Here is a 24,009-nt window from a genome sequence, read left to right on the forward strand (position 1 = left end):
TGATACTTTTATGTAAGTTAAGCGTATATACAGTAGCCTATTTTAATTCTAAGTTTAGTAATTCCTAAAATAAAATATATATCCCAGACCATTTAATATAATCATAATGTATGGTCCATGTAGATCTCTTCTTAGCTTTATACGCAAAATGTTATCTTATAATGATTATTTTACAGGATGATTAATATGGCTATAAATATCAAAGAAACTGTTAGAGCAAACATTAACTTTTTTTTTTAATTTTTTACAATAGCTTAAAAATTAGTTTAATTATTTAAAAAAACATTAATGTGAATGTAAATTAAATTTAAATTTGAACAAATGTATTTGATATTTATTATTTTAAAATATAAAATTATTAAAAATTCAAAAAAATTTCATGTTTTTATATAAAAGAAACCCATTTAAAAAAATTATTCCAATATTTTATAGTAATTTGTTTAATAAAAAAATATAATATAGGGCCTAACAGTTTTAAGTAATTCATTATAAATTGTTTTTTTTTTAACTTTTTGTTCTTTTTAATAAGTTATTTATGTCTGAAAACGAAAAAATGTTCTTAATTCATCGTGAAATAATAAAAGATAACATATTGATATGTCAAAATAAAGAAAAATTCTATAAGGAGATTTTTATAAGTACTTTTTAAGTTACTATAATCATTAATTTTTTGTTCCTGTATGCTAGACTTTAAACACACATGTTACTAATTATATATGGGACTATACAATGTTATAAATTATATATAACATTAATAATTATATTTAATAATGCCCTTGAATAAGAATGTGTAATATTGTTCTTATGAATGGTATGATTTATTATTTTATATAACAGAAGCTTGATGATCTGTAATTATATTTTATTTTATATTATTCAACTACTGTATATAATAATCTTTATTATTCAGTATTGTATTTGCATTGGATACGCTGGAATAAGTAATTTTTATAAATTTTCGAATAGAAATGAAAAAGTTTTACTTTTTAATTTAAGAAAGAGTAGTTTATGTCTGTTTAATACAGTTAATTTAATGGCTTCTGCAAATATGGGATAAGAAAATATTATTAAATTTTTATGAAAAGAAACAAAAGCTTATTTTATGAACATACAAGTATAATGAACATGCAATAAATTTTAAAATATTTTAATAGAGTTTATTCGTTACCTTTTACTATTCGTTATGATAAAATTATTAATATCGACGGATTTTTTACTATAAAAATATTTTTAGTTAAATAATTTCACATTCAAATACATTATAAATAATAAAGCATTATAAATTATTATTGTTTGAATGTGAATTTATTCTTTAATTTTATTAATTTTGGAATTAGGATTGATTTTAAACACAGTTTGTATTTCGCATCGAGTAAATTACGTATAAAATATATACTCAGAAATACAAAAATATATTTTGGAGTAATTCAAAATTAATTATCTCTGGATGATGGATAAAAATATAAATTTTTCAATATATTTTGTAAATAGCACAATTATATTTCACTTCATTCATTTATTGATTTCGCTTTTTAATAGCGCTGTCAATCACCGTGTTTTTATTCTGCGATGTTAATACCGGTATTTTTCTTTTATATTTTTGCCGACGTATCAGTTTATTTCTTGCAACCGTCGATATTTTGTATCTCTTTATCTCAAATAATCTATTTGTGTAATGGATAGCGCCTTTAATTCTATTTATAACTTTTAGCAGGTATTTGCGGGGGAAAAAATGATTCTATTAAAGTCTTTTTTTTTACTTTTAAACAAAAAAGAAATTCCTTAAAGATTATTTAAAATTGTTATATAATTTATTTAATAAACAAATATCGAATACAATTAATATAGATGCGACAGTAGTGATGATATTTAAATATTTTTATTGATATGTTAGGATTTAAGACACAAGCGTCGGAAAAATGAGATTTTATTGTTGACTGTCGACTTCTTTTCTCTGAAGTGATAATAAACCGTAAAATGTATTTTTTTCCCGACATTTCACCTCTAAATTACATAAAATTCGAAATGTATATTCGTTGAAATGTAATAGATGCTAAGGATTTAATATTGACCAATCAGAGGCATCGATGAAAGTTTCTGTGAAATATATTGGAGGACTTATACTAGCGCTCACAGCGCAGAATCACAAAATGTTAATGTTAATAAGGTTCTGAGAGTTAACAAATTAAAATTTTTTATGTTTGAGTTGAATAGGAAATTACAAATTTTTCGGATATTAATACGAAATTTAAAATACTATATTAGTGATTTTTCACTATATCTTGTCTCCAGTTTATGGTATATTATAATTTAATTTTCAATTAGATTATAAATACAACCCATGTTGTTTATCTAATACAAAATTTAAAAGGGTTTATTTATAATGAAATATATTAAACACACTTAATATATTTCGTTTTAATATATATATTTTTCTATATTTTTCTATATAATACGTCTCTGTAATCCAAAAAAAATTTGGTAGACGGACTCACAGCCAAAATATTTCGTTTTAATAATTGAATATGAGCTATACCTTTTTCAAGAGAGACTTATAAATTATAGAATTAAACATTAAAATTTAAATTATACAATAAATTTTCTTTAATTATAAATGCATATTTAGATATCATGGCCTAATTAAAACAAATCCGTAATAGGCTATATCTTTGCGGTGAAATATTAAAACGAAACTATTGATTTCTCGTCAAATTTACATTAAAATTTCAAATATTAAATTGTTTACCATTATTTATTATTGAATGATATTTATTTGTGTTATAGAAATCTTTTTTACATTTTAAAGTTTTACTAATGCAATCCTTTTATCATTGCTTATATATCAGCAGATTTCTGTCTAATCTTCGGCTGAAAATCATTATACTACGAATATTTATAAATTTATTGTACTGTATTCATCGTATTCTTAATGATTTCTTACAATTGCACATCATAATATTTAAAGAATAATTGAAATTATCGCATTAAGTTGTTGTTAAATGTTAAAAGAAATTAATTAAATGTTGACATATGAATAGAGTTGATTCTTTTTGTTTAGAACAAAATTAGATTTTTAAAATTAAATCACATTTTCTAAATCATTTTTTAAAATAATTATTGTATTTAATAATGCGATGTGACTGAAGCAAAATGTCGCTTAAAATTACCTTTCTGTTCCATTATTTTTGATATAACAGTTATATAAAATACAATTATTCCACTATCAAATATATATTTAAACATTTTGTCTGGTAAAACTAATGAATTTAATAATGAAAATAAATCTTAAATATTTTTGCTATTTTTAAAACGAGAGCTAACTAAAAAAAAAAAAAAGTTAAAAATAATAAAAACAGAGATTAATTTAAAACGAATTAATATATTTATAGAAATCCTAAAATCAATATTGGCCTATAAATTTATAACTTGATATAATTCTGCGTAAACCTAATATAAAAATTAACTTCAGGAACAAAAATATTTATTGTACAGTATGTAGGCCTATATGATTAGTGTTATAATACTTATAAAAAATTTTTAAAAACCGCTTTAAAATTTATATTTATATTAACTGAACTTTCAAATAAATTTTAATAAACATTTAGTAAATACAAGTTAGGTCATAAGCTTAAACTTCGTGTAGTAAGTTAGGCATTATAGTCTCAATTATTTATTTTTAAAATGTATTTCAAAAATTTCTAGAATCTACTTGATTATAAAATAATATAAAATCAATTTTCTTTATGAAGTTTAAGTTATTTTTAACATTAAACATGCCAAATGACTTGTTATGTTTGAAACAAATTATTTATTTAAGACGAACGTAAAACTGTCTTTTGTATAAGGTTGTGTGTCCGAATCGTAATTTAACGATTTGTTGAAGTGGGTTAATGGAAATTCACCAGACTGACATGTAACAGTTATGAATGTCAACCGAGATCTGACATGGTCTTGTTGGCTGACAAATGTCGCAGTAAGGTCAAGGCAATAAAGAAAATGACAAGAAACATAACTAGCGACAAACTATCACATCAGGTCGTAAATCAATATGTTGCGCTTAACATATTAATTAAATTTCTTTATATAACGTCGATTACAGTAAGATATTCGTTAGATTATATATACTTAGTTTGAGAGTAAACACGTTTGAATGCGATTATGTTGACTAATGTAGAGATTTTGTTTTAAAATTCATTCTTAAAAAAAGCATAATCCATAGAAATAGCATGAAAATATATTTATATATATTTACAAAAAACATTTTTTTTCTTTTGTAAAATGGCAATTACAAATGAACATTCCTCTGGTATGATTAATCTTATACACTTTCACAAAATATATTCACAATAAATTGCCATGATAAGTACTAAAATCGAATTTATGCTGATATATTTTACTTGTGTAATAAGCGCGTGATGACATTAATAATATATAAGTTAATATTTACTTTGAAATCAATTTCTCATCATTTTAAATGTAAAGTAATAAGCCTAAACAATCACAAATTAATAGAAATCTGAGATCTTTTAAATCAACATCACCTTGAAAGTCACAACCAATTTTGTTAAGCAGCTGTAGAGATTCGATGGGTTTTGCGACTAATATAACAAATCGCAGTTTAAAAGATCTATCAAAGGCATCTACTTGTACTCTTTTTTATCACACAAGTTTTGCACATGACATCACAACACCATTGAAAACGGCATTGGCACGCTTGTTTTTCCGTTCTTCTAAGCGTGTTATATCCTCGTCCACAACATAAAAGTTCACAACCGTCTTCCCCCTTTGATGTCCCATTGCATATTCTTGCTCTTGTCCCTAAAGAACCTGTGTTTAAATTAAATTCACAAAAGTTAGGCGATATTTCTGAATAAACTATATCCTCTCTCTCCGGTGGTTTTATAGTAGCACCTTCTGGTATAAAACTTTTACCGTCGTTTCCAGCCATTACCTTAACAGCACCATCGAATTTTTTCTTAAGATGATTGCCTACGTCACGGAATGTCGGTAGTTTTTTCCAACACGATCTCATAGTACACGATCCGGACATACCGTGACATTTGCAGGCTCTCCTCATATGATTCTTTATACTCTAGCAATGAAAATTATTACATCGTTACGAAAATATTATATGCATTTCCATCGCAAAATATTGCATCATGTTGCCAGATATTCCTAATTTTATATAGGCCTAATTAAGCTTAATATTAATCAACAACTTACCAATCGTCCAGCTTTGTAGTTGTGTCTAAGCATTAGTGTCTTAATGTCACTTCTTTTCCTAAATCTATCGTCCATAAACTCTTTAGACTTTTTGCATCCGTAACGCACATTATCGCTGCAACCTCCCCATTTCCAGTCTTCCTGAGGATATAGAGAAGGCGTCCTATAATCGCAGGAACAATCTTCTAAATGACCTAAACTACAGGCTTGAGTTATTCCGTAAGAAACGCCGGCTGCACTGATTGCATTTAAAAATCCAGTCTCTCTCGTATCTAAACATTAACGATCAATAAATTTCAGTTTTTCATAAATGGTGAATTTTTCTGAAGGAAATTCTTCTCACCTTTAGTTAATACTTTTTTCAAAGAACGTCTCTCAGTACTGCAATTCCATCTTCTACTACGGAACTGATACTGGCATTCTCTTATCCCTATCTGCGCTCCTCTACCTATTGCTCTAATCACATCTGGTTCTTTTTGACAGATATGCACCTGTTTACCTCTGAGTCGTCTTGTTTTACGGCAAATTCTTGATGGATCTACAAGTAGCAGTTGTCGTCCCATGGTCCTAGACGGAAGAAAAAGATCGCTTCAAATTTAGAAAGCTGCATTAATATCTGAATATTGAGATTATATTATGAAACTATAATTCAAAATGACAGGAAACTTCTATCTGCACTCTACCATACACTTTAATGCGTATGTTTTTAATTGTTTACGGATATAAACAAATGATGGCTGTGGTTTCTATCGTTTCTACTGCCAAGACTGCTTCGTCACCTTTCAGCGAAGTCATTCGGAGTTTTATAACTCATCAAACACCTGCTGCCTAACAACTGTTTACATTCAAGTTTAGACTTAAAAGTCACGTGGCTTACTGCTGTTCGATGGAGTCGGTTGATGATATACAGCCGCCGTTCCGCACTTTGTAAATAATCTTCACTTCTGTCCAGAAAGACAGATTGCAACCATCTGTCAAATCAGACATATTTAAATGGATAATTTTTTTTTATTATTTTTCCATTTTCATTTAATTAGACATTATTTTTATATCAAGCAAATTAGCATGACATGCTTATGATATGTGATAAAATTCCCAAAGAAAATTAAGCAAGCAAACAAAATATACGAAATTTTAAATTACAAGTCTTAATCATAAGTTTTAGTTAAAGATTTACAAATATTTTGATTCTATTATGGTATATATATATATATTATATTTTATCTTATTTGTATTATTCTATATATATTATAAGCCCGTGTTAAGCCCATTGTAAACAGAGAGTTAGCAAAGGCGTAACTAAAACAAAAAAGATACAATGTTGTAAAGTATTTTAAGATAAAGACTGATTTGTGACGTTTATAGATAAAATGCACAGCAGGAAAGCAAAACACGACTTCAATTAAATTTCATCCGACGATAAAAGAATATTCGAAATGTTTTATCTCAGATGTATCTTATCCTCTGAATTATTTAGTTAATTATATGATCAGATAAAAGAACAATGTCACCATCTACAAATATAGTTTTGATCATAAAATTCTTTTTTAAATATAGAATACTTAATAATATATTATTGTTTATACAGTAGGATTTCATGTCTTATAATCCATGCCTCACTGACGCCACTGCAACATTTTGTTTATTTATGAAAACAAAATTGTTTCTAATTTAGTTTAGTCTGCAATTTTGTAATGCATAGTAATGTAGACACCATAATATGCAATAGTTATCAACATTTTATGTTTTTAAATAAGATCAATTGAGATATCAATCTACTAAAATTCATAGGAAACCATCAAATAAATTTTGAATGCATTTAAACTTTGCCGAACGTCTGGTACGATCTATGTTTAGTGAGCCGTGGAAAAACATATATACTAAAAAATTAACACGTGTCGTGTACTTGTGCAACACACAGATGTTTTGATTTTTATCTCAATCGAAGGAACGGTTTACAACTTAAATCAGATATGAATAAAATAGACTTACAAATGGCTTCGTACCTGACTCACTCCTCTTTGTCTGCTATAAATCTTGTTGTTATTTCTATTCCTTTATCTTGATTTAATTTTAAAATATTAAATAAAAAAAAATAGACTTAATATATTCAAGCTTATTAAGTTTAATAGCACTAAAACACGTGTTTAAAATTTTAATAAATGAAATGATAAATTGAAAATTGGAATTAAAGCTATCGTATCTGTTGACGAACGATTTTTTAAAAAATAAACTTTAACAAAAAGAACTAAAAATAGTTATTTAAACGGATTATGAAATCATATTAAAATAAATTATCTATATATAGGCCTATTTTTAAATTTGATAATATCATATAGGCTATATTTTAAATGTTTTGTAACTGTTAAAAGCAACATGAAGTATGCTTACATAACAGTTTTTATTATTTCTTCACTTCTGTTTATTCTAAATGAAATAAACTGCATCACTATCGAATGCTTAAAGCATTAAAGTTTCCAGAATTCTTATAATAAAACATCCCTGGAAAGTGAATTTTTTTAATGCAAGATTTAACGGAAAATAAAGATCCGAATTACGTGATTTATCCCTTTTCTAAAAATATATTGAGATTGATAAATTTATAGAATTTTATTAATTTGAATGTGTGGTTATAATCATCTTTTAAGTTAATTTTTCAGTATTTTTTCTTTTTTTATTAGTTTTAATGGAAAGGTTCCAGATGAGGATGAGTGAAGGAAAGTAGTTGTTTAAAGGAGGCAGATGTGAAGTAAGTGCATATAAAAGACGGAAGGATATATTAATAGTTTAAAAATAGTGAATCTCAACGATGACGGGATGGAAAGGAGCAAAATGACAACTATTACTGTTAACGGAAAATTAGAGGTAATATGGTATTTATGACGATGATAAATGGCCAAACGGATGCTATTACTTGCATTGCTTGTCATAAATCATATTACAATCAAATCTCCTTTTTAAAAATATTATAGGCCTACTGAAAAAAACAGCCTTCAACCATTGAAAGTTCATAACTAAATCCATTTTGTTTTAATCGTGTATTGTTTTATTAAATGTACGGAAAAATTAGTCCTACAATGTAGTAAAAATCAGCGATACAAAGTAAAAATTAAATTTTAAATCATTAAAAAACGTATGACAAATACGCTTACAAAACATTTAAAATAACGCTTTTCATCATTATTATTTATAATTTCTTTATTATAAAAGAAGTAGGCCTACAGAATATAGATATTTAATATAGTTTCCTTTCTTAAATTGTCTAGTGTTAAATTCAAGATAGAAACCCACACATCATCTAATCGTGTTTAGTTTAATAATCAGATAATTTACACTGTCCTATTCAATCCATCTCCCACACTAACAATATACTGCAGTGTGTAAACTAGGTCAAAATATAAATTTCGAATGTAGTTGTTCATAACTAAGTAAAGTACGAAATTATTCATACTAAAGAATAAATAGGTCCTTCTTACATTGTATTCAAATCACACATATAGGAAAGTTCTGTTCTATAGTGTGTCATGCACTTAACATTTTCTTTCTTTTTATCCTAAAGGAAAAATAATATTTTAATACACGTTGACTAAGTTCTGAGTTTATTAACTCCTTTGCAAAGTATAGGCCTACACAAAAATTATTAGTTAATGATCTTAATTTGTGGAATTATTCTCACTATTACGCAATGTGCCTGTTTAAAGTTGTAGTGTTACTTTTATTTAATCAATCATTTGCATTGTTTTATATTTGAAAATTTAAAAATATATATATTAAAAGTAGACCGAAACAATTTAAATGAAGGTTAAAATTAATATTAATTTAAATTTGAACTGTTGTCGAGTCATTTTGTGCATAATTTTGGTTTGTTATATTTTAAGTGTGGATATACGTAAATATATCTTTATTAACAAGGATGTGTTTGCATATATTTACGCTTACAATATTTAAAATGAAATCTTTTTTTATCCGTTTCATAAATAACAATTCGAATTTGTTAATTCTTATATTCAATCTACAGGCTATATAACATTTTAGAATAATTTAACGATTAAATAAGTATTTAATTAACGAACAAAGCCATATAATTGTAATTAAAAGCATTATAATATTTAACAATTTTTCCATATATTCTTTCAACATAAAAAAGGAATTTAAAGTAATAAAGTAATTTTAAACAGTTCATTTGCATAAATAAATGAATTTTAAAAATATCGTCTATCTATTATTAATAATAATTTAATAACAGTTATTTAATTTGTACCGCCTTTTTAAGTTCTGTTAATAGGATGAAGTCACGGGTGAAAGAACACTGTAAAATCGTTGGCAAGAAAAAGTTGACAATCTATTTACAGTAAATCAGTCATTTGATACACAACTGATATTAATAATAATTTCAACAATTCCTAAAACATGATTATTTGTACCAGAGACAGATTCCAAGGTATGAAAGTCATAGGCCTACCCCATAAATCGAGGAAGCACAAAAGAACTAAGTGAAAAGAATTAACTGTCACGATAAGATAGATAGAGTAATGGATGTATGAAGTTTATAAGGTCAACCGAAATAGGTACCTTAGTAGAGAAGATAGAGTGATATATGTTAGAGACAGACTAGAAAAGAGGTATCGGTTTACAGCAAGTAGCGTTTAAGGTTACGCAGAGTACAGCTGAAACCTTGGTTTAAAATTCAGGTTAAAACATCGGCATGCTTTATTGATCGTGTTTAAAGGGTACCATCACGTACACTTTGTGTTTAGAAATGATTTGAAGTCAGATCTATTCAGACCGAATACTTAAACATCACTGAACCAAACACTTCAATTAGATCTAAATGTCACTTAAGTATTAAGATTAAAATTTATATCCTTAACACACTTAGCAGAGTCGTTTTTACGATGATCATCCATTTGCTCTTAAGACTAAAATTACATTACGACACGAATTTAAAAGAAATTCAGTCCTATTTCGAGGGGATACGCATGATATTTAAGCTTAAAGTGTTAACACGAAAGTTTCTACAATTCTCTTAGCAATTCACGGGTCCTGATCTGTGAAATTCGATCCTTCAGGTGTCTACGACCTCCAACGGGTCACAGGGCAAAAGCATAGCACCACTAATCGTCAAAATAGCACCTCCAAATTTCGGCCCAGACGGATAAGGGGAATGAAGCCGATCACGTGACACGAAAATGCTGAAACTACGCTCATTGGGACGCCTACATGAATGACGCTTAAATCAGTCATCTGTCGTAAAAGATACAGCAACACCCCCTGGACTTTGTTATAGAGATATCCATTGATATAAGGTTGTTGACTGTTATATTTAAATGGATACATTTTCGATCATTTCTAATAATTATAAAAGTGAGAATTTACTTACCACCAGATCCCACTCACTTGTACTATTGAAAGAATCACCAGTAGTAGTTTTATATCCATACTCTAGCTCACACGAGCATGATGTGGGTATGTGAAAGCGCCGAGCCGAACTGCAGTCTTGTACTAGCTGGGCGGAGCATCAGTAACACTCTGCTACACCATTCTGCGTTTCTTCTCTTTATAAATTCACTGTAAGCCACATGTTAACGTATATAGTAAACTGTCCCGAATAAGCTAACTTGTAGAAACATTCTACCTACGCCATTTTGTTCATCACATTTTCTTATCTACGAAAAACAAAAGGAAGAATATATCAGTGATTTTCAGATTGTACTGTTGTCGAGTTGTTTTTCGTTTTCTGTTAGGATATATAACGCTATCTATATTTTGACCCGCGTTTAACTAGCCTCAAGCTTTCTTTACGGCATTCTTTAGCAATCTTCGATAGTTGTAATGGAACTAAATGTGTCAATTTTGAAAATTTCAAAGTAAAATGCAGTTTTTAATTTGCATTATGCTAAATCATCAATGTTTAATTTGACCTAATTTTAATTTTTAAAAGGATATAAAATTAAATTTAAAACATTTTAACAATGTAAGAATTGCTGAATTTAATTAACTTAAGGTTAAAACGTAGAATCATTAAAGGCGAGAATGAGTTGTGAGAAGCATCTTTTTTTTTTAACGTTAGAAATATTTCTTATGTGAACCATGAGTTTATATTGTTCAACAGTTAATTAACTAGTCCATGAACTTTGCTAAAAACTTAGAAACGACTTTTTTAATCTTTGCGAAAAAATGATAATAATACAAACATTTGTCTTTTGGAATTTTCATAATTATAGTCAAACATAATAGAAAATAAATCATAAGAAAAAATAAACGTAATAAACGAAGTGATCAAAATTATTTAAAACGATTTACAATGAATAATTTTGGGTAATATACAAAACAATATGTCAGACTAGAAAGTTTGGTATTTTTCGCTTCTGGAGTAGCCATAGGCAATATCATACAAAAGAAGTGAAGATATTTCATCTCGAATTTGGAATAGTAGACATTGCATAATAGTAAAGTTCATCATTTTCTCCAACTAATTAGTTAACCAATGAAAAGAGCAGACAGGAAATAGGTGTGGAATCTAATTACAGATCCTCGTCGTAGACACCTGAAGAAGTGTAAGGCAGACCACCCAGCATGGTCAGGCCGTAGGCTTACCTGTTCCGACGTCTATCATGTACTATCGACAAGACGATTGCGCTGCAACACACTAGCATTTATCGTTCCTGCCTTGGCGTACCAAAGACAGTCATATGTCTTCATTTGTGACCGTCAGCTTAAACACGGCTTGTAATTATACCTGTGCATGTGGGAGGCCTTATCGACGTGGGAAGATTTTTCGCTTTTTTTCTATCCTCTTCTCTGGTTGGGTGACTTAATTCCCAATCTTGCTTTCTCCTCCTTTAATTACGAAAGATTCAATTATTTTATAACAGTCATTTCTGATTTGCTATTTTTTTTAATACTATGCTTGATGTTAAGCTTGAATGATACGCTCGCTTAGTTTAATTATAATAAAGCGAAATATTCTTTTCTTCGACTGATAAGTTGTGTTATCGGTATGTGTATATTCTTGAGGTGTTATTATTAAGCAACTCTTAAGATAGCTTAATATATCTTTAACAGGTTCTATATCTTTAAAATTTCAGAGACAATTACTCGGTATGTAAATAAGTTAGTTTGGTAACACCTCCATTTTGAGGCCCTGTTACGTTATTATGATTGTTTAGTATGCAAGAAACGAACTGGGATTATTAACATGTCTAGACAATCCTGGCACAATTTTTTTTCTTTTCAGTTTTTTCCTCTTTCTTTCTATTTATTTATAAGTAATGTCATATGCGTGAAATCAAAGAATTTTAATTGGTCAGAAGGCTTTTATCATTTGAAGGTACGTAATTATATATATGAGGGTGACTTGAGGATTACGCTGTTTTTTCCTTTATAGATATTATAATGTTGATAGTTGATACATTTTTTAAAATTTAACTAAAGTAGTTTATTTTTTCAATTTATTAATCTTTTAATTAGATTCTTAAAAAAGATTATTAAAGAAGAATTGCAAAAATGTAGGAAGTAAGGATGCTTTTTTAATGACTTTTAAACTGATTTTTATAAGAGCATGCAAATCTAATTGCTTGCTTATAAATTATTAAAGACACAAAATATTATAATACGTTTTTATTCATCGCATTAATAATATAATTATGGACATAATTTAAATATTTTTTTATTCATTTGCACGTTCTTAAAATCATATATAAAAGAAGGATAAAATCCATTTAAATAAGTCACAGAAAAATTTCACAACCAGCTATAATAATTGAGAAATTAAATATTGCAAATCAGATTTTTAGTATTACTTTTTCATATATGTAGAAACGATATTAGTTTTAATACTATCTGTTATAGTAATAATTAAGTCTCCATTTCAACATGTTGAGTCTATTTACATTTGAATCATATATACAATATGGACGTATCTTACAGATTTCGATAAAATATACAATAAAATCTATGATTTCAGTTCTAAAATTCTCTTTTAGAGAGAAGTCTTAATTGTTGCAATGGTATTTTTTTTTCTTTGGTATAAAAAGTCGTCTAAAGTTACCAAATGCAAAATTGTTCCTTATGTACATAATCAATAATCACTTATAAACAAATATGAAGTGTTTTTTTGACTTTGCAGATCTTGCATTTGACTTCACAGCACCAGTGAAAAGTGCAATTGCACCTTTCGAACTCTTCTCTAACGTCAGTTTTGTATCCACGTCCACAACACATTAAATCACAGCCGTCTACTCCTATAGAAGTATCGTTGCACTGTCTGTTCTTGGTGCCTATCACTCCTAATTTTAGATTTGGTACACAGAAATCTGGAGATGTTTCGATGTATACTAAATCTTTAACAGATGGTGTCTTATGATTGGGATTATATGGCTTTAAATGAAAACGGTATTTTCGCTTGTAATTTCCCTGGTTATTTACCAGTACACGAGAAGCACCATCGAATCTATCTTTTAAGTTGTTACCAATATCTCTGAAAGTGGGCAAACGTATCCAACACGTTTTCACTGTACAGCTTCCAGACATACCGTGGCATTTGCACTCTCTTCTCATGTCGGTGGAGACGTGCTGTGGAAGAAAAAAATATTATTAATAAACATATATAAGCCTATGGTGAGTTTTAAAAGATGAATTCCGTAATGCTTACAGTCACTTCAGAAGCTACTTTGTATAATAGGGCTATAAATTCTACAAATTTCTTATGTTTAAACGTGCGATCAATAATACATGAGTAACATCTGACGTATCTGCAGGCGATAACTGATATACGACGTATTTGCAGAAAGTTAAATTACGTTTGAATAAATAAAATAATTTCAAAATGTTTTATTGATTGTCTTTTACTCTTTTTTCACGTTTAATGTACGGAATATTAATTAATTCGTTTTTTTTTTTACTCTAGCAAGATACACCTGTTACGAAAGAACTTAAAATCAAACTAAACTAGAAAATTAAGTTTCGTGTTGAAAAAGTGAACATTATCTCGGAGTTGTGTCGTCTGTTTTTATCCTGTACAGTTTGACACGTTGTGGCCTGAGGCACTTACTATCTATTACTGTCCAATGCTCGGTGGCCTGTTTCCTGATGGAAGAGCTGATAATGTACTCTGTAGATTTAATTTGTAAGCCGACCAACTGATGTAGACTACATCACTGACACTCTGATAGCTCTATTTTCTAGTATTAACAACTTACTAACTGTAACCTTAATGTTGGCTTTGCGGTTTGTCGAGCGTGCTGTTTTATTTTAACTAGAGTATTTTTTCTTTTTAAAAACTTTTTTCTATATATTTTTTAAGTATACATAATAATCTAACACGCTCTTTTAGAAAAGAAAATACTTGACCGAATTTGGACTCTTTCTAATTATGATTGTTTTCTGATGTTGAGTTATTGGGTGTTCCCCTCAGAAAGGGACGATGAAGACTTTTAAAAAAACATACTCAAACAGATCACCTAGCCGAATTGATATCCCGCAGAGGAGCTGTCATCCACATTTTCTAGATGAAGCAGCTTATTTCTTATATACTTACTACTCTTCCAGCTTCGTTATTGTGAAGGTTCATGATAAATCGTGGGTCACGACCCCGCTCGGCAGCGTCCACAAACATTCGAGCAAAGTTGTAGCCGAACTCCATGTTGTCACTGCATCCACCCCAGTCCCAGTCAGTACCGCTTGGACCTCTGTTTCTATAGTCGCATGTACAAGTCTCGATTATGCCTTCACTGCATGCTCTAGCTACCGAATGTGCTACCCCCGCACTGGTAAGGGCGTAGACGAATGCCGTTTCACGACAGCCTAATTAAAAGAAAGGAAAAAAAATACGTTAGTTAAAGACAGCACATACTACTATAGTATTATTGAATCTCCAGATTAGTCCGAATGAAGACCACTAGAGGGAGAAGTGTTGCAGTCGGGGGTGAGCAATTCCCGGCTGCTTCGCCCTTGAACCACACAAGATGACAAATGTGCCATGACCTAAGCCTTACATTATTAACGGAGACGAAGGTTTTAACACGACGAGTCCGGCATTCTGTAACAATCGTGACCCATACCTCGGTATGCGGACTTTCTGCGCATGTCTGCCGAACACCACGGGGGTAAGATGGATACCGTCAACGAATGCGGTAACATCAAACCAGAAGAAGCTCTGTTTCGATAAAGTGTGATAAATACGACCACATCAATACTCTAACTGTTATTTATATCTTTACGTCTTCATCTGTTATTATTTAGAAACGAATTTAACCTCTTGAGAGGGACGACAACCTCACTCGGTGTTTGAGGAACTATAACTAGATTTACAGTTAAAAATATACTCTAATTATGTTAATCACAGAATGCTGCTTTTACCCAAACATCATTATTTTTAAAAGCATTTTTAATTGAATATAATTTTACAAGACTCGACAGGGAACATTCATTAAACTAGTGAGTTTCTAGCTATCACTTTGAATTAAAATAAAAATCACTTTATGGATTTTAAAATGCGTACATCCAATTAAAAATTATTATTATTAGGCTGGGACTACCTGTGCAACCGCATGAGTCACAATTGAATCCACCAATCATCTTCTGATAATATAATTAGCATTGTACGTATATCATTTGAGGTGGGTGCAGTCTCCCACCGACAATAATTTACGAGATGGCTGCCTCTTTCTTCTAGACGTTCACGTGATCAAAGGGTATCGTGTAACCCACCATTGCTTTTCATTACCATAATTCGTGCCATTAACAGATCTTCAAGCATTCATTTATGATGTTATTTGTTGAACACCCACATAGCATCATATTTTGTACTTGTCTTCACCACTCGGCAGCTGAAGCCACATATAGAGTAATCAATGCGATACCTGGGTAGCACACTGATTTTCTCATGGTATGCTAATAACATTCTTTTCATTGGTTTGTCATACTCAGTGTGAGGTGAATAATTTAACTTTATACGTTAAATAACTCCTGCTTTATTAAGCATTAATTGGAAAAAATTTTTTACGATTTTTCGTCTTCGTCCAAGCTTGGACCTAGACGAAAAGATTTTCTTCTTAAATTAATAACAACGTATATTGAATTATACCAAATTTTGAATCATTTTCAAGTCGTAAAATCGAATCATTTATCTGAAAACTCGATAAACCTGTATGAAATTCATTTTAAATTAAATAAAACCTTATTACTTATTATATTAACCTATAAAATTTCAAATCGATTGATTAATTCATTAATAAATTATCTTTATTTGTTTATCAGTATGTTATCTGCTAACTTTAAAAATAAATTATTTACTATTTAAGTAATAAGAAACTACTAAAAGATATTAAAATAAATAAGAAATTTTAACGAATTTAATAAAAACACCAAATTAATTCACACCGATTAGACAATAAATAATATCGTGGAGCTTTTGAATTTTAGTAATAATTTTAAGAATTCAGGAAAATAAAAAGAGAATACGAGCAATTAAAATCAAATAAACGATCATATAAGCTAATTTGAAAGATTAACATCATGATATTATTTATATTATGTATTAAATTATATAAAACAGACTAAAATAAATATATGAGCTGAAACGTTTCGAAACGTGGAAATTCGTGTAATTTATTATTATATCTTAAATACTTCAATGTTTAAGTCTACATACAATATATATATTAAGAAATCGGATGTAATATTAATAGAATTTAGAATATTTTACTCTGTTAACAATTGATTTCGTAAATGTATTATTCAACTATATGTTATATTATATATATAAAATAATGGTATAAATTATAAAAAATAAACTGAGATCACTTTATATTATATAGGCCTACAGTAATAATAAATTTTATATTAACAAGATGATAAAGGTTAAGGAAAAAAGCATAAATTATTATTATTATTCAATCAAATATTTAGGTTTAAGTTTTAATTAACGTTTTATTTTTTAGACAATTTATAAATGATTAAATAAGTTAAAACTTTTACTTTTAATTTAAAATTGATTTAAGATCTAGAACGAAGCGGTGTGAATATTTTCAGAGGTAATCTCGAAATTCATGACAATAAATTATATATTATACTAGTTTTTAGAGTATTTACCTCAGGATTTTTTAAATTGATTATTGGAATATTCCTAGTTTTTTTTTTGTGTAGTAGTTGAGTTAATTTATTATAATGTTATAGGATGCACAGATTCGATTTTCAATCATGATGCGACCACCTGTTCGACAGCACACACGCCTCTTTAACTGCATATAACTTGCAGTTAATAAAAAATAAATAGAAAAAAACTTTAGATTATCTTTATGTAAATTTATTTTTATAGATAGAAGAGCATAGGCTAACGTTATAAAAGTTTTATCAGTCCGACAAAAACTATAACATGCTTAGCCTAGGTTCAAATCCGTAGCATACATGAACTATTAGTTTATCATACAATGGACTATAAAGTTTTATTACTGCAAAGTTTGTAATGTTACATTATGTAAAATTAAATAGTTAAGTTAAAATAGGCCTATAGGCATTACGTTTAAGAATGCCAATGTAATTAAAAAATTGTTTTTTTGAGACGAGAATCGCGTACACGATTTCAGATAAGTTGTACGAAGACTCGCCTTTTTTATAGGCCTTAGTGAACATTAATAGGGCCTGTACGGGAAGAATTTAATATATTAAACAGAGATTATTACGTATTTATAGGGTATCTGTCAAACTGATTTTTCACTTGATAGTTTGCCATCGTAAGACTTCTACGAAAATAATATAATTAAAGAAATGTACGGCATTCTTCTGCCATTCTTAGATCTTTATTAAATTCGCAGATTTGTAAAATCTTATTTAGTTTTCATGCTACGATTATTAAAATTAAGCTTAAACATTGGATAATTAAGACTTAAATCTTGCAAATCTGCTAATAGCTTTTCTATATTAATAAACATTTGCTTCATTTCGGAAATGTGTTTGAAGGTAAGTTATTCAGTTATATCATTTTTAACTTAAAATAGTACAATATATTAAATTTATGTCGCTCGTAAAATGGATAAATGGGAGCAAAATTAATTTCTCTCACTCGTAATCTTAAAAATTCATTAAAATATGAAAATTACATCGTTATTTTTTGCATTAATTTCTCTACTAATTTCTATTTTATTTTTTAAATTTAGTTAAATTTATGAATAATTTCTTTATTAATGGACACAAATATTAAAACAATTAATTTTACTTTATAGAAATTAATAATAGTGACATATATAAACAAGGCCGTCGAGAGGAGGAAGCTGAGGATTTTTCCTCGGACCCGAAGAGAACTTAGGGATCCGCAGTGGTTCCTACCCCTATAAATTAATGTAATTTTTAGTAAAATAAAATAAAATCTTTAAGGTTGTTTTTTTAATAAAATAAACACATTTTACGTATTTCATTTGCTCAAAAAAGAAATAAAGAAAAGGCTAAAGAGCTCACTAAGAGGAAAAAGGGAGCTCTCTCTACCGCCTGGCACTATACAAGATCTCAACGGCCCTGTAAAAAACAAATTCTCAAAAGTTTTAAAAATATCAATTAATAATCTTTCGATAAATTAAAACCATTTCTATTTAACAAAAAAGAATATGGTTCAAATTACTGTATTTATCAATTCATTATTGTTGAACATGTTGTATCGAAGTTTTAGATATATAAATCATTAAATATTGAATATTTTTTATAATTATATTATTGTTACTAAATAGAATAAATAAGCCATTAGTAATTCTTGTGGATTAGAAAGTTGTTACACTGTAACAACTTGCCCAGAACAAAATACCAACCTGTCCTACAATAGTTTTTCTAATTCTAAAATTAAATCTAGCTTCACGTCTTTGTTATTTTTATTTTTTTTATTAATATTCTTATCCTTTAAATATATCTGTTCTACATATCAGCAGTTTTAATACCACTATAATCATATACTTTTTTAGCTCAGTGAAGATCCACAAATACGACAAACTTGAAAATTATTTTTTTCTATGTTAATGCGGATGCCAATATTTGGAATTTTGCATACATTTTTTTAATATAATTGCCAATTTTTGTTGATTTTTAATAGCCGAATATTACAGATTATCTCTGTAACAATCAACTTCCTTTCTCCTAAACAGTAGATTTTTGTAGCAGTATTTTAAAGGGACGTTTCATGTTTGATCACAGCATCCATTTTAAGGATAGTTCGGAAATTGCTGCAAACGAACGATTCCAAAATAAAATACAGTGCTTGTATATCATTTTTAAATGGCATAACAGATTCCATAACCTGTTAAAAAATAGGATCTATTTAGAAAAGAATAGTTAATTTGATTTTTATCATTGTATTGTCACAATCTATTAGATGCAGAGCATGATGATAAAGATGACACCAACAAGATTTCCTCTTCAGATATAGGACTAGTGGAGAGTTTAGGAACCGGCGTTAAACCAGGATCAGTCAAGGCCAGTTAGTTCTCGATTGAAACTAATCGGACTAAGTGACAGTGGAGAGATCTCCTGTCAGTGATTGTCTGTTGATAGACCTTTAGTACGTTGACACCGGAGATAGTTAGCCTTGGCAAAGTGTTTGTTATTACATGAGTGACCAGTGACAGTCTTCGCCCCGAGCACTAAAGTGGATATGTCACTGCATCCAGACACTTTATTGTCTACATCTCAGGTGTTCTACCGCAGGATATACGCTTAGTCCGTGATGCTATTTTCCGATATCATTCTGTCACAGACAAGCTTTTGGCTATTTCATCCCTTTAATCTTCATCAAGGTCTCGTAGGGATAATTGGTTAGGAGATGGATCCTCTCACTCTTTTTTAAATTTCTAATAATGAAAATTCGTTTGTCGCGGGTCTTCGTATCCGCCTAAATCCTGGGTGCTTAAAAAAAACAGAAAAAATAATCAAGCGTGGTCTATATTTTATCTGCGAAACCGAAGATAACGTCCAAGCATCTTTGTATAGTTTATCATTAAAACCAATCTGAAATATCTATAGGTGTTATTAAAACAAGTAGAGCAACCGAGAAGTGTAACACCCCAAAAAAGTAACGGATTCTCCGATGTTAGGTGGTAAATAAAAAAAAAGAAATTCCATTAGGGTAGACCTACTATTAAGACAGTTATTACTCACCTCTCTGGACTATTTTCCCAAAGACTGATTTTCCCAACATGTGGTCTGTTGTGGGACAATTCCATCTGCGATCACGAAATTGCTGTTTGCATTCGGCTATAGCCAGTTTCATACCTTTGGCTATTGCTAGTAGTGAACCGGGATTGGTGTGTAGTAATCGTCTCTGTTTTCTCCTCAGGGGTACGTTGATTGTAGGATAATCATTGGTTCGGATAGAGTTGGAATAATGGTTACCCACTACCAAGTTGGTAGGCTGTCCTGCGTGCACAATGTTCCTACATAAAATATACAGCTATTATTTTCAACAGATAAAATCACTAATATTACACTGGCTACCGGTAGTCTGGATTGTGTCAAAAACAGAAATTATCTCGACACCTTTCAATAATATTTCATTATTAATTTACAAAAGTAATTTAATTTATCTTGTCTGCTTCAGATTTCTTAAAAATTGATTAAATGATTAAATATTTTTTTTTTTTGTTTTTAAAGATTTTAAATATATTTAAGATTTATTAAAAATAATAAAAATTATACACGAGAATTTCTTTTATCTTTAATAATAAATATTTAAAAATCTCACAATTAATAATTACTATTTTAAAAATAAAATTAAAATTTCATGGATGATATTTATCAGTTTAAATAATGTAGATAACAGGCCTAAACAATATTCTTATTCAATTGAATTTGGTAGTGGCAATCGGTAAATAACGCCTATTTAGATTAAGATTTAAAGCAATTACGTGCAAATGATATAAACAATAGTATTTGAACTTTCGTAAATTTTTTAAACTTTTGATTAAAGTTAAAGTATATAATAAGACAATAAAACAGTAATAAACATAATAGGGTAAAAGTAGTAGTAATAATAGGGGTTTTATTGCCATAACGCCCACACCATCCTCCGAGCAAAATCAGGGAATTTTTCTAATTATATATACAAAAGTTTCTCATTTAAGTACTGACTAATATTTATTAATTAAGGCCTATTTATTTCGTTGATAGCTACCGTCAGCGGTAAATTTATTACGAACAAGATATCTGGAGTAAATTTTACCAGAAAATCTACTCACTTATAAGCATGTGTTGAATACTAAACAATAGAAAACAATTAGGTCGAGCAAAACTTTATTATAGTTCCATAAATATGAGTTTTATAGTCGTTATTCCATCTAGTTGTTTCTCAAGGTGACTGCCACATGCTAACACCAAATCTTTGTCTATACTTTTTATCAATTTTCCTGTTATATCTAGCTTTAAAAAGTACTACACCGTGCAGATTTATAGAAAATCCTTTCGGAAAAAATGTTCATAGCTTTTACACAATTTTCTTTTGCGCTAATTATTATTTTTTTACTTATTAATCGAGTACGATTACGAAGAAAAGGTAGATTTAAGCGTATATTACAACTGTCATTCATTAACACACGTTCAAAATTCCTGAAATGAACATAATTAAATATATCCTATGTTGATCACGGATCGGTTAGTATATATTTATCTAATTGAAAATCTCTGATAATAAGCAAATAGATCAATCAAACATAAAAAAATTCCAAAAGAAAATCAATTCTGATTGCACTTATAAATAAATAAATTGATTATTTTATATAATTTTAAAGGATAAAATCATAATAATGCAGTATATAATTATTAATATCTTTCAGAGTATTTGAGTTGATTAACAGGTTGTTACTTAATGAAAAAAATTATCGGAAAATGAATCAATAGTAAAAATGTTTTTTAATGAATTAAACGTATAATAATATAAAGATAAATTTATAAAACAAATTTCATCAGTTTGATTTATATATATAGTGAAAGAGACAGATGTAGTTTGGTAAATGAATTTTGATTGATAAAATTCCAATGAATATCGGCATTGTGGAGTTTTTAAAGATCGAATCATTGATTAATATCTGGTTATTTCTAATCATTTTTTCGACATTCGCATAATATAAGTTAATAAAATGACCTGTTCCAATTTTATTCATTCGTGAATTATGCGAAAGAGAGAAAAACATAGAAAGCATTACGAAACGATATATATCACTACAATTTAATATTTAGAACAGTTATATTTATCCTTTTTTTATTATTTTTTAAAATAAAACATTTGATACCGTCTATTTTCTCTCATTGTATGTTCGAACTAATGCTACGTGTCCAGATTATAAACGATGGCATTATCCTTCTTCCATGGGCATAGTTATGTAGAAAATTATCAGGTCTACAGGACAATACGTTTTTTCCTGGTTAGGTATTTGTAAGTAGACGAAAATATGCCTGTTATATATTTAATTCATTAGGCGAGGTTATGTCAAGATATTATTTTCAACCACTCCAGTTACAATAAATGGAAGTAAATCGATACTCGGGAAGTACGTTTATAAATGAGTATTGGCAATGGAGTGTGATTGTTATAAAGAACATGAGTGCACTTATATCTCCTTAATAATCTGCTGCTATAGTCTGTATACTGGTGGTTCCGTTTCTGTGCATTACTTAAACCCAGCAGCTGATAAAACTCGTAGCAGTTTAGATGCGTTAAATGTTTTCCTGCTGTAAAAGTTGCTAGATAGGGAAGTCGGCCAAAACTGTCCAGGCCACCGTTTTCGATAACATAATGCCGTTTTAGAAGTTATGGCATCTCCAATGGACAAAACAGGCCCGTTTCGCTATAAAAAAATCAGCGATTGGCAACGAGCTGTTAACTGCAGTTTAGGGAAGCGGCGCCGTTCAGGAAGCAATATCGGTGGGATACGTAAATAATAATAAAAAATACTTACCACCACTTGGAACCTCTCCCTCTACCTTTTGATCTCCTCTGTAGGGATGATTCTGTCGCGAGAATGATGATGAAGAGCACGGCTACACACCGCCTCATTGCTAGAGTCTACGACCACGTGTGCCGGCCTATACATACCTCCGTCACGTGACACAACCGTCTCCATGGCAGCACGTGCACACTCCGCCCCTTCTCCTAGTGACGTCACATAGTGCCAAGTAAAGTACGTGTAGCGGGAAGTCAAATTAAATCTCCAAAATGACACCGGATGAAGAAGTTAGGTGGCACGTCACTAGCAAATGGACACCCAGGAACTGATGAAAATTATAGGATTGTTGAGCTATTCCCTCCTACCTGGGCGGTCTAGCCGTGGGAATTTTTCTCACTTTCGATCTTTTTTTTAGTGCTCACCAGTGGGTGGATATGAGTTCCCCGAAAAGTAAGTAGGGGTTTATAATAAGCAACTACTCCCATAAATCTCCGCTTGTCACTCACCTGTTGAATGTTACCTATCGTGGCGCAGGTAAGCATATGGGATGAGCAGTTTTTCATCTTATTCTTATGAGAATAATCAACATTAATTGAGGGTTGCAGAAGGTACAAGCCCGACTCCTCTCGATCGGGAAAGACACGTCATTATGAGCTATGATGTATCATTACGCTACCATTAAAGTACCATTAACAGGGGAGGCGACATCCACTCAGATGGATATAAATGAAGTTGAAAAGTGAGGATATACACGCCTACTTTTTTCTATATATCGCGTGCGATTTGTCTTATCTGATTTTAGACTCGAAAATTAATTCGCTCGAGCATTTAATAAAAGCAATCTACCGTTCGACTTGTAAACGTCCTT

At 29.4% G+C, this 24,009-nt stretch overlaps 2 protein-coding genes across 3 annotated transcripts; both read right to left on the reverse strand.

Annotated features, from left to right (window-relative positions):
* Positions 1–4,276: 4,276 nt before the first annotated feature.
* Positions 4,277–10,979, reverse strand: LOC111621431 (protein Wnt-6-like). 2 transcript variants are annotated; one of them, XM_023363574.1, is made up of 4 exons: positions 10,604–10,979; positions 5,567–5,790; positions 5,224–5,495; positions 4,277–5,092 (listed from the first exon to the last, which is right to left on the reverse strand). In XM_023363574.1, the coding sequence occupies exons 1-4, from the start codon at positions 10,660–10,662 to the stop codon at positions 4,631–4,633; spliced, it is 1,017 nt and encodes a 338-aa protein (XP_023219342.1). In that variant the 5' UTR covers positions 10,663–10,979; the 3' UTR covers positions 4,277–4,630. The 2 variants fall into 2 exon arrangements, with proteins under 2 accessions (XP_023219342.1, XP_023219343.1); XM_023363575.1 differs by lacking the exon at positions 10,604–10,979 and adding an exon at positions 5,912–6,014.
* A 1,901-nt stretch (positions 10,980–12,880) lies between these two features.
* Positions 12,881–23,291, reverse strand: LOC111621430 (protein Wnt-1-like). Its single transcript, XM_023363573.1, has 4 exons — positions 23,154–23,291; positions 20,362–20,636; positions 14,762–15,027; positions 12,881–13,797 (listed from the first exon to the last, which is right to left on the reverse strand). The coding sequence occupies exons 1-4, from the start codon at positions 23,249–23,251 to the stop codon at positions 13,315–13,317; spliced, it is 1,122 nt and encodes a 373-aa protein (XP_023219341.1). The 5' UTR covers positions 23,252–23,291; the 3' UTR covers positions 12,881–13,314.
* Between the last annotated feature and the right edge of the window lie 718 nt (positions 23,292–24,009).

Source organism: Centruroides sculpturatus, unplaced genomic scaffold, assembly GCF_000671375.1.
Source record: "Centruroides sculpturatus isolate CEXI.00-Female unplaced genomic scaffold, Cexi_2.0 scaffold270, whole genome shotgun sequence".
Taxonomy (NCBI): domain Eukaryota; kingdom Metazoa; phylum Arthropoda; class Arachnida; order Scorpiones; family Buthidae; genus Centruroides; species Centruroides sculpturatus.